This window comes from Bison bison, unplaced genomic scaffold (assembly GCF_000754665.1).
Source record: "Bison bison bison isolate TAMUID 2011002044 unplaced genomic scaffold, Bison_UMD1.0 scf7180017864456, whole genome shotgun sequence".
NCBI classification, from domain to species: Eukaryota; Metazoa; Chordata; class Mammalia; order Artiodactyla; family Bovidae; genus Bison; species Bison bison.
The window spans coordinates 14,708,916-14,719,541 of record NW_011495018.1 but is presented as its reverse complement, the minus strand read 5'-3'; the positions used below and the strand labels follow the sequence as shown (position 1 = coordinate 14,719,541).

General features: G+C 37.9%; 1 protein-coding gene across 1 annotated transcript in view; it reads left to right on the top strand.

The window, feature by feature from the left end:
- The first annotated feature begins 1,157 nt into the window (after positions 1-1,157).
- CCDC172 (coiled-coil domain containing 172) overlaps positions 1,158-10,626 on the top strand; it is a 57,880-nt gene continuing 48,411 nt past the window's right edge. The window contains exons 1-3 of the mRNA XM_010859289.1: positions 1,158-1,193; positions 1,640-1,784; positions 1,956-2,041. Coding sequence (XP_010857591.1) covers positions 1,706-1,784; positions 1,956-2,041 — 165 coding nt within the window. The 5' untranslated portion in view covers positions 1,158-1,193; positions 1,640-1,705. The remainder of the gene's footprint in view (positions 1,194-1,639; positions 1,785-1,955; positions 2,042-10,626) is intronic.

Below are 10,626 nucleotides of genomic sequence, written 5' to 3'. Positions count from 1 at the left end.
TAATAAAAGAGTTTTCAATGAAATGGTAAAATGCCTGTGCTGTAATAAGAAGGAAAAAGAGCAGAATCCAAAATCAAATTCATGGCCTCTGATCTCAGAGCTTGCTCTGCTACATACTAGATGTGCAATCTTGGCAAAATACTTAACTTCTGTGCCTCAGTTTCCTCAACTATGCTCTGAAGGTAATAGTAAAAATCATCTCAAAAGGGCTTACAGTGTTCAGAATAGTACCTGGCAAATACTGAACAGATAATAACTATTATTATTACTTATTCACCATGCATTTGCAAAGAAAAAATGCAAATGCATGGTGAGGAATTACCTGAAGGGCAATAACCAAAACATTATTAACATTTGCTTCTGAATGATATATTTATGGGAAATTATTTTCTACTTCATTACACTTTTTAGTATGTGTTTTTTATAATAAAGTTTAAAAATTAAGTTTTTGCATACAAGTCTTGAAAAAAGGTTAACATTTATAACCAATTATGCTATAGCATTATTGAAATTTTAATTAAGTTTATTATACAAATGATGTGACAGAATTTACATTTACCATTTTTTACTTAATATTAAATACATTTCATTAAAGTTTAGCCACTTTGAATTTAACATTTAGACAGAAAGTCAAATGTTTATTATAATCTTAATATTTTGACCTACTGAAACTAAAAATATTTTATTTTTTAATATAAAAATCCCATACCAAAGTCCCAAAGGTGCCTTTCATGTTTAAGCTTTAATTAGCAACCACTTTGGTCTCTGACACATATTACGCAGATATTGAAGTGTTAATATTACCACAGCTTGATTACAAAAGGCAGTGATTAATTTAAAAGCAGACAAAAAAGATATGCCCTGATTACAAAGGAATGATTAAGGCGAATGTCAGACATTGTACATTTATAGCAGTCTTTCCCATCGTCAAATGATAAGACTTTGCAAAAGTTTATATTTAGAATCACAGGCACTTTGCACTTTATTATAAGACTGGGTTTGTGCCTTGGAGACAGATCATTCCAACTCCCAGGACGACCTAAAGACTGTTGGGGGCCACATTGCCAGAGCGGAACCAAGCAAAACAACTGAATGCGCGTAATGGGCCCAACGAGACACCGTAGGCTCAGTTCCCAGAGAACCCCGCGAGGTGAGGCCTTCTGCTAGGTGTGCAGCCCACTATATTGTTGCAAGTACGTATTTTGCTGAGAGATTGCTTTGAGGACTTTCTATTTGAGACTGGGCATTGCGGAGCAGGGAAATGAGAGGCAAAGCCCGAGCCCAGAAAGGGCTGCTGTCCAAACTGCTCCAAAGCTCAGGCCTCGGTGACTCCATTTTTTTTTCTCCACCCCCAACGAGAACGAAAAAGAACCCCGCACAGGGGCCAAGGCCTTGTCTGAGGGGAGCTGCGCTCAGCCAGAGGAGCAAGGCAGTTTGAGACAGGTCACAGGAGAAACGAAGGCGCACAGAAGGGAAAAAAAGTCTGTCCAACTTGAGGCCCTGGAGCCTTGGGCCTCACCTCACCCCGTAGGGGCCCCGTCCTTGTTGGGCGGGGGGCGGGGGAAAGACAGGCCGGGGACAGGCCTCTGGAGGCCGAACCAGAAATGACCCTGGAATCAGGCTTCTTTCTGCTTTCCAGGATCCTCAGACTCGGTTATAAAATATTTTAAGGACGAAGACGGGAGCGGCAGGAGCGCGGCCTGAGATGAGTCTGGAGTCTTTGTTCCAGCACATCATATTCTCCGAGCACCAGGCAGAGGAGAGTCGCCGCTTGATGCGGGAAGGTCAGGGACTCTGCTGTTTGAGTTGGGGGCTTGGAGCCGGAGGGAAGGCCGGGGACAGTGGGCAGGATAGTGAGGGGTCGGGGAAAGACAGCCGAAAGGTGTCTTATCACAGGCCCCAGAATAGGGACTCCAGAGAGATGGACATGTTTAAGCATTTAATTTTTATTACAGTAAGGTCGGAAATAAACAGATGTCGTGAGAAAATTAAGAAAGCAGCAGAGCAGCTGAATAAAGAGAAAATCCAGTTGGAATCTAAGGTATTGACATGCAGAACTTGCTCATTATCACTTGAAAAGGTGTTTTTATTTGACTTTTTTGAGAATTTGATACTATTTAACTAGTTGTCCTTCCCTGTGGTGATTATGATAAAGAATCCTCCGGCCAGTGCAGGAGACTCACGAGATGCAGGTTGGATCCCTTGGTGGGGAAGATCCCTTCCAGGAGGAAATGGCAACCTACTCCAGTATTCTTGCCTGGAGAATCCCATGGACAGAGGAGCCCGGTGGGCTACAGTCCATGGGGTCACAAAGAATCGGACATGTATGAACATGTACAAAGACACACAGACTCACACAGACTCACACACAAACACACACGCACCCACCCACCATCATGAAGCATGCTACTATGTTAGTGAGTGTTCCATGCTGTCTGGTAATATTTAAAGTTCTGAATCTGGTGACACCTTCCACCCTAACATGAATTTGTCCTATAGAAACCAGTGTAAGTCATGAAGAATTCATGGTCCGTGTTGTGGAATGGTTAACGTTTCAAAAGAGCATAATGCCATTGGAAAAAGAATGATTCAATTAAGTAGTTGGTGTGGGAAATAAGTTTAGAAGAATAAATAATTTAAGAAGTGTGTTGTGTTGATGAAACAATTGAATGTAACTTTCAAAGGAATCTCTACCTTTTTTATTATAATGACTTTCTTTTTTTCACATTTTATTTTAATTGGAAGATAATTGCTTTACAATATTGTATTGGCCTCTGCCATATATTAACATGATTCAGCCACGGGTACAAATATGTCCCCTCCCTCTGGAACCCTCCTTGCATCTTACCATTTATTTTTCAGTTTTCTGCCACATTTTGGAATGTCTTTCATCCAGAGGAATCATTTTTTTTCACTAGCATTCAGTCTTTTCTGCAGCATTTGTAAAGTTCTGTTATTTTACACAGAAACAAAGGAATCTGATGATATCTTCAAGGTGGATTTTGAAATGTGGATAGCATTTTGGAGAGGCAGAGTGAAGTATAATAGTAAGAGAAAAGTATTTGAAGCAGGGGGGGAATATGAACAAAAGGGAGGCATAGGCAAGGCATTTGTGGAGAGAAATCTCTCAAAGCAGGGGTTGATGCCTGGGAATAGGAAGAAACCATTGCAGGATTTTGATTAGGGAATGGTGTGATAAAAGTGGGTTTTGGAAGATCTCTCTGAGCTCTGGGAGGATGGGAACTAAGCACATCATCCAAATAGGTCACCCATAGCCTTGCTATGAGTGGAGGGCAGACAGCCATACAAAAATATTTATCCAGCTCCTAAAGATAAATTATATGAGCAGTGTGCAATGGGAAATCTGTTTGACGAAGTCTGTTGGCTAAAATAAGTCAAATAGGCTTAACACTGTGAGAAATTTCCAGTTCTCTTTTTGGATAAAATAATCATAGATTCTTTCTTCACCTCTCAAGCTTCTTTAGTTCTTCCTTTCTTGTTCAAACACCACCCGAGAGCCCTCCCTTGTACATCTTGGAAAGATTGTTTTTATTGTAGCATTTGGGATATCACCTTATCATTAAACAGAGCATACTTATATTTGTGTTTGTATCCCTCATTCTTTTGTGGGCAATGTATTTGGAATTTTTTTCTTAACCATCTTTTATTCCCACAGCCTGTATTCCATAACACACAGTATACATTAGTGTTTTGAATGAATGAGTACTAAAGGGAGGTAATAGGGAGAGTTCAGTTCAGTCGCCCAGTTATGTCTCTTTGCGACCCCATGGACTGCAGCATGCCAGGTTTCCCTGTCCATCACCAACTCCCGGAGCTTGCTCAAACTCATGTCCATCGAGTCGGTGATGCCATCCACCATCTCATCCTCTGTCAGCCCCTTCTCCTCCTGCCTTCAGTCTTTCCCAGCATCAGGGTCTTTTCCAGTGAGTCAATTCTTCGCATCAAATGTCCAAAGTATTGGAGTTTCAGCTTCAGCATCAGTCCTTCTAATGAATATTCAGGATGTACTGTCTTTTAAAATAGAATTTGGAAATATGGTTCAGTGAGACCTTAGGTCCTATTTTGCCTGTGAGTAGTAGATAAACTAACTGCTAAAAATAATTCTAAAAGCTGATGGCATGGGCAAAGTTTTGAGAATGTCATGGTGTAGCTTAATTTCCTCTTTAAAAATAATTAAGATACTTTCAGAATTGTTAACTAGAAGCTAATACAAGTAATAGGCAAAACATATGGAATTAAGTAATGCATATCTAACACTTATTGCACACTTACTGTATTTTGGGCACTGTTCTAGATGCTTCCCTTGTATTAACTCTTTTAATCCTGCCGGGAATACTGTGATGAGGCAACATCATTAATTCCCCTTTTTGGGGGAGGAAAAAGAGAGGTTAAATGACTTGTTCATGGTATATAATTTAAAAACAAATGAAAATAATGAAAGTAGTAATTGAGTAATGACAGTGTATTTTATTAAAACATTTTTTAAAGCTCATCTTAAACTTTTTTCTTCATGGAATTCATGTATAATAGGGTCTGAAGCTTTTGCATCTAGTCTAGGGCAGTATTTTTAAAAGGATAGTGATGTAAGTTTTTGTGCAAATATGTATTTCCTGGATTGGCAAAAATATTGACCTGGCAGATAACAAATGTTAAGAAAAAAAAGGTTTAGTCTTGAATATTTTTAGAAAAATAGTAAGTTTACTCTTTGTAATATTTTCTCAGTTAAAAGCCTATTTTGCTGAAAATGGAAATGTAGTTTGTTGATATATACACATACATAAAAAGCCGATTCAAATAATTTTATTTGAGAGAAGAAAGAGCAAATCCCTAGCATTGCTTGGAAACATTTGCTGAAATTACTAATTAATATAGGCTCATGAATGCACATTGCTTTTTAATCAGCTCATATATGTGGGTAATAATACAATTGCTTTTACTAATACAATTAACATATGTGGTTCACAGTTCATACAGTACTAATTTATAACTGAAATAATTTGATTTATTATATAGTCAACATGGGGTGTGTGTGTGTGTATATAAAGATCTTTAAAGTGGAACCACAATTACAATGTAAATGACGAATGGGAAGAACTGAAGAAGTAATCATAAATTGATTTCTTGTTTCTTTTATTCTCAGAGTTAATTATATGTCTGCCAATAACAATGAAAATATATTTACTTGCATATTTGACTTGGCATTTATTGACCAATTTATCAAGTAGAAGCAACATAAGGAGAAACTAGAACATAATTTGAATAGGCCAAGTGGTTGAGCTATTTGCACAGTGATACATTCAGAAAGTATTTTGGGCATTTATTTTGGAAGTTGCTTGTGGTCAAAAAATGAATTCAGGAAGTATAGTATTTATATTTTTCTGTTCTGTAAAACCCAAGTAGCATGTAATTAGAACTTGAATGATAGCATTTGCTTTTCAGGGCTCAATGAGTACTTTAAAATATATGGTTGCAAAAGTCTCAGATTATGTAGTATGAGTACTTTGTGAATTGGAGAACTATGATATGCCTGGTTAGGTTTGGTAATGTGAAAACAGAAAGACAAGAACATGCTCTGGATTTGTGTTAATGCTTACCAATACCTATAGCTTTTGATCATCAAGGAAAGGTTTTATAATATTGATGACAGGAAAAATCAAAATTAGGGACTCGAGGACATTTGTTGTTTTTTTTAAGCATCTGAAAGAGTTTTTCTTTTAAAAATAGTAGTATATGGTTAAAATTGGGACATTTTAATCTTTAGAAACATATTACAAAAAACCTAACATAAATCCATCTTCCCTCAAGAGGAAGTAAATGGAGGAAAATCTGAGGCAGTTTTACTTTTTTCTTTTTCCAGTTTTAATCTATTACATAAACATCATAACACTAATGAAATAATATTTCATGAATTTTTAAAAGAAAATGGTATTGAAATAAACAAGTAACTTAAGGTGGCTTCATTTACTTCTTTACTTCAGAATGTATGCTTTCATTTTTTGTCAATTGATAAAAATTATGAACTCTCCTAGAACAGCAGGCAGAGTCTTAATCTGTTAGGACTGATGCTAAGGCTGAAACTCCAATACTTTGGCCACCTGATGCAAAGAACTGACTTATTGGAAAAAACCCTGATGCTGGGAAAGATTGAAGGCAGGAGAAGAAGGGGATGACAGAAGATAAGATGATTGGATGGCATCACCGACTCAATGGACATGAGTTTGAGCAAGCTCTGGGAGTTGGTGATGGACAAGGAAGCCTGGCATGCTGCAGTCCATGGGATCGCAAAGAGTCTGACACAATTGAGTGACTGAACTGAACTCTATTACCTAATTAGGGAAAGAACAAATCACAAATTATTATCATTTATAATAATGAAGCTGTGTAATTAAGATTTTTCCCCTTTTTAAGAAGTTTAATCAAAAATTTGTATACTACTTATGTTTCATTTTATTGTTGATGAAAAGTTGCTTAAAACATAGATAAAAGAAAGGCATTTCTTTTCTCCAATTAACATTTGTTTAAATAACAATACATTTGAATTATTTAATCTTAATTTTGAAAAATAAAGTTCAAATTCTCCTTACCATAGTTTAATATATACCTGTAGCTGTGTTAATCGTGACCAAGACACTTTTGAGGGTTCAGTTCAGTTCAGTGACTCAGTCGTGTCCAACTCTTTACGACCCCATGAATCGCAGCATGCCAGGCTTCCCTGTCCATCACCAACTCCTGGAGTTTACCCACACTCATGTCCATCAAGTTGGTGATGCCATCCAGCCATCTCATCCTCTGTCGACCCCTTCTCCTGCCTCCAATCCCTCCCAGCATCAGGGTCTTTTCCAATGAGTCAACTCTTCGCAAGCTTCAGCTTCAGCATCAGTCCTTCCAGTGAACACCCAGGACTGATCTCCTTTAGGATGGACTGGTTGGATCTCCTTGCAGTCCAAGGGACTCTCAAGAGTCTTCTCCAACACCACAGTTCAAAAAGATCAATTCTTCGGCGCTTTTGAGGGTAGTTATACTTAATTGCTTTTAATCTCTGACCTTTCCACATGAAATTACCAAGTTCTCTTGTCTTAAACATGTATAGCTGATTTTTTAAAGTTGTCATAGAAGTTTAGGTGTATTTCCCCTTTTTTATTCACCTTGGTCAGTTGTATAAGCCCATGTCCTTCTTGGAGCGGGGTATGGCAACTCACTCCAGTATTCTTGCCTGGAGAATCCCATGGACAGAGGAGCCTGGCGGACTACAGTCCATGGGGGTCACTGAATCTGGAGTTTCTTGTATGAAAAATAATTTTTCTTTCACATCCAAGGTACCTCATAATTGATGGTTTGATGGATGTCCTCTTCACTCCCCAGTGCTGCTTCTAGGACATTATTTCTCTACTTGCTTGTGGTGGTTAATCCTGTATTCTAGACTCTGCCAACTTTCCTCCCTGCTCTTTTCTGTCATTTTACTCACTCACTGGGTAATCTCCCTTGTTCTTTAGAATTTGGCACCTGGCTCTCAGGCTTCCACTCTATCTCAGCTCTTGCCAGCATCTTGTATGATGTCATTGTCTATGTACTCTTCAGCTACCTTCCTGACCTGTTGGTTCTTTGGTCTCCACATGTTCAGTGACCTTATTCTTCATTCTATCTCAGCTTCCTATTTCCAGAATTATATTCTGGGTGAGTCGATTATTTACTACTATGCCAACACTCAGGAAATTCTAGGAGACATTTGATCCAATGTATATATACATGGATGTTGGCTTTAGTCTCAGTTGAGACCTCCACACTGCCTGGAAAACTGCTGCATTTCTCTTTCTCAGTCTCTGCAGTGATTATTGTAAACCTTTTACTGTCATGTATTTTGTCCTTCTTCTGAACTACTTAACTGTCATGATAACTTTGCTTTGTGATAAAAAAAAAAAACAACCTATAAAAGTTACATAAGCATGATACCATTTAAAAACACACAGCCCAAATAATGCATCTTGTAAGGGATTTATATGTATATAGTGAAATTATAATGCTGTACATAGGAATGATAATAGCACATCAACTTAATGATTATCTCTGATGGGAGTAGAAGACAAATGTAATCAGGGAAGGATATACAGGGTATTTCAGCTGTATCTATAATGTTTTATTTCTTAAGCTGGGGAACGTAACTGTGAGATTACTTTAAAAAATAAAGATATGTCTTAAAAGTTGCAGAGTGGTGGCTTTTAGTCCATTCAAAAGGTTGTGCAACCATCACTATCTGAGCCCAGAATATTTTCATCACCCCAAAAAGAAACTGTACCCATATTAGTCACTCCTTCATTTCCCTCAAACCTCATGAGCTCTCAGTCACCACTAGTCTACTTTCTGTGTCTGGACATTTCATGTAAGTGTAATCATACAATAATGGCCTTTTATGGCTGTCTTCTTTCACTTAGCATGTTTTCAGGATTCATCCATGTTATAGCATGTGTCTGTACTTGATTCTTTTTAATGGCTGAATAATATTCCATCATATGGATGCACTTTGTTTATCCATTCATCAGTTGATGGACATTGGGTTATTTCCACGTTTTAGCTATTGTGAGTAATGGTGCTGTGAACATTTGTGTACAAGTTTTTGTACGAACATTACATTTCAGTTCTCTTGGGTATTCCACCTAGGGGTAGAATTTCTTGGTCATATGGTTAATTATAGGTTTAACTTTTTGAGGAAATACCAAGTTTTCTGCAGTGGCAGTTTTACATTGCCACCAGGAATATATGAAGGTTCCAGTTTTTCTATATACTCACCATAACTTGCTTTCTTGGAATTTTTGGTTTGTTTGATAGCCATCTTAGGGGCTGGGAGGTGGTAGTTCATTGTGGTTTGTATTTCCAGTTTCCTAATGAGATTAATATTGGACATTTTTTCAGGTGCTTATTGGCCACTTTGCAAATATATTTTCTAGATGGCCTACTTAATTAATAGTCATATAATTGGTTGCAGTTCTTTTATGGGAGGGTCTTGTCTCTGAGAAGTAGTAATCTTTCTCTATATTAATATAACTGAAATGATTTTATTTCTAAATGAAGTAAAATATTATTACATATAACATTTGTTGGACTCCTTTTTCTCAGCTTTGTTTTCATGATCTTAAGAAAATCTGAGTAATATTTCATGGTAATAGCAGTATAGAGCAAACCATATAACAGTATGCCAGATAGCCTTTGTATTTGCAAATGCGTATAAATCACAAACATTGCACATTTCCTGGCTTGGATCCATGAAGTGGAGAATCTACTGCATTGTTTCTAATTGTTAAATCTACTAGTGTGCTTCTATTCCTTTTTTAAAAAGAGCTGCTGCTAAGTCACTTCAGTTGTGTCTGACTCTGTGCGACCCCAGAGACGGCAGCCCACCAGGCTCCCCTGTCCCTGGGATTCTGCAGGCAAGAACACTGGAGTGGGTTGCCATTTCCTTCTCCAATGCATGAAAGTGAAAAGGGAAAGGGAAGTCCCTCAGTCGTATCTGACTCTTCACGACCCCATGGACTGCAGCCCACCAGGCTCCTCCGCCCATGGGATTTTTCCAGGCAAGAGTACTGGAGTGGGGTGCCATCGCCTTCTCCCATTAAAAAGAGCTACTCTAAATAAATTGTTTACCCTGAAATGTTAGAAGCATTTTAAACAGGAAAGAAAAGAAATACTTCTTTTCCAGGAACTGAGACAATGATCTTCTAATTAAAGACAGTAAGTTTGTGGCTAAGTATGCAGAAAGTATGAGATTAACATTGAGTTTGCTAGCCTCCTAAGAATATACAGCACAAAAGAATACCTCTTAAAAAGTTTACCTTTTGATTTGTGATTTCCTGGAAAATCAATTAGCTATGCTCTTCACTTCTGTTATTCATTCACTCAACAAACATTCATTGAACAACTCTTAAATGAAAAGCAAAGGAGAAAAGGAAAAATATAAGCGTCTGAATGCAGAGTTCCAAAGAATAGCAAGAAGAGATAAGAAAGCCTTCTTCAGAGATCAATGCAGAGAAATAGAGGAAAACAACAGAATGGGAAAGACTAGAGATCTCTTCAAGAAAATTAGAGATACCAAGGGAACATTTCATGCAAAGATGGGCTCGATAAAGGACAGAAATGGTATGGACCTAACAGAAGCAGAAGATATTAAGAAGAGATGGCAAGAATATACAGAACTGTACAAAAAAGATCTTCACGACCCAGATAATCACGATGGTGTGATCACTGACCTAGAGCCAGACATCCTGGAATGTGAAGTCAAGTGGGCCTTAGGAAGCATCACTACGAACAAAGCTAGTGGAAGTGATGGAATTCCAGTTGAGCTATTTCAAATCCTGAAAGACGATGCTGTGAAAGTGCTGCACTCAATATGCCAGCAAATTTGGAAAACTCAGCAGTGGCCACAGGACTGGAAAAGGTCAGTTTTCATTCCAATCCCAAAGAAAGGCAATGCTAAAGAATGCTCAAACTACCGCACAATTGCACTCATCTCACACGCTAGTAAAGTAATGCTCAAAATTCTCCAGGCCAGGCTTCAGCAATATGTGAACCATGAACTTCCTGATGTTCAAGCTGGTTTTAGAAAAGGCAGAGGAA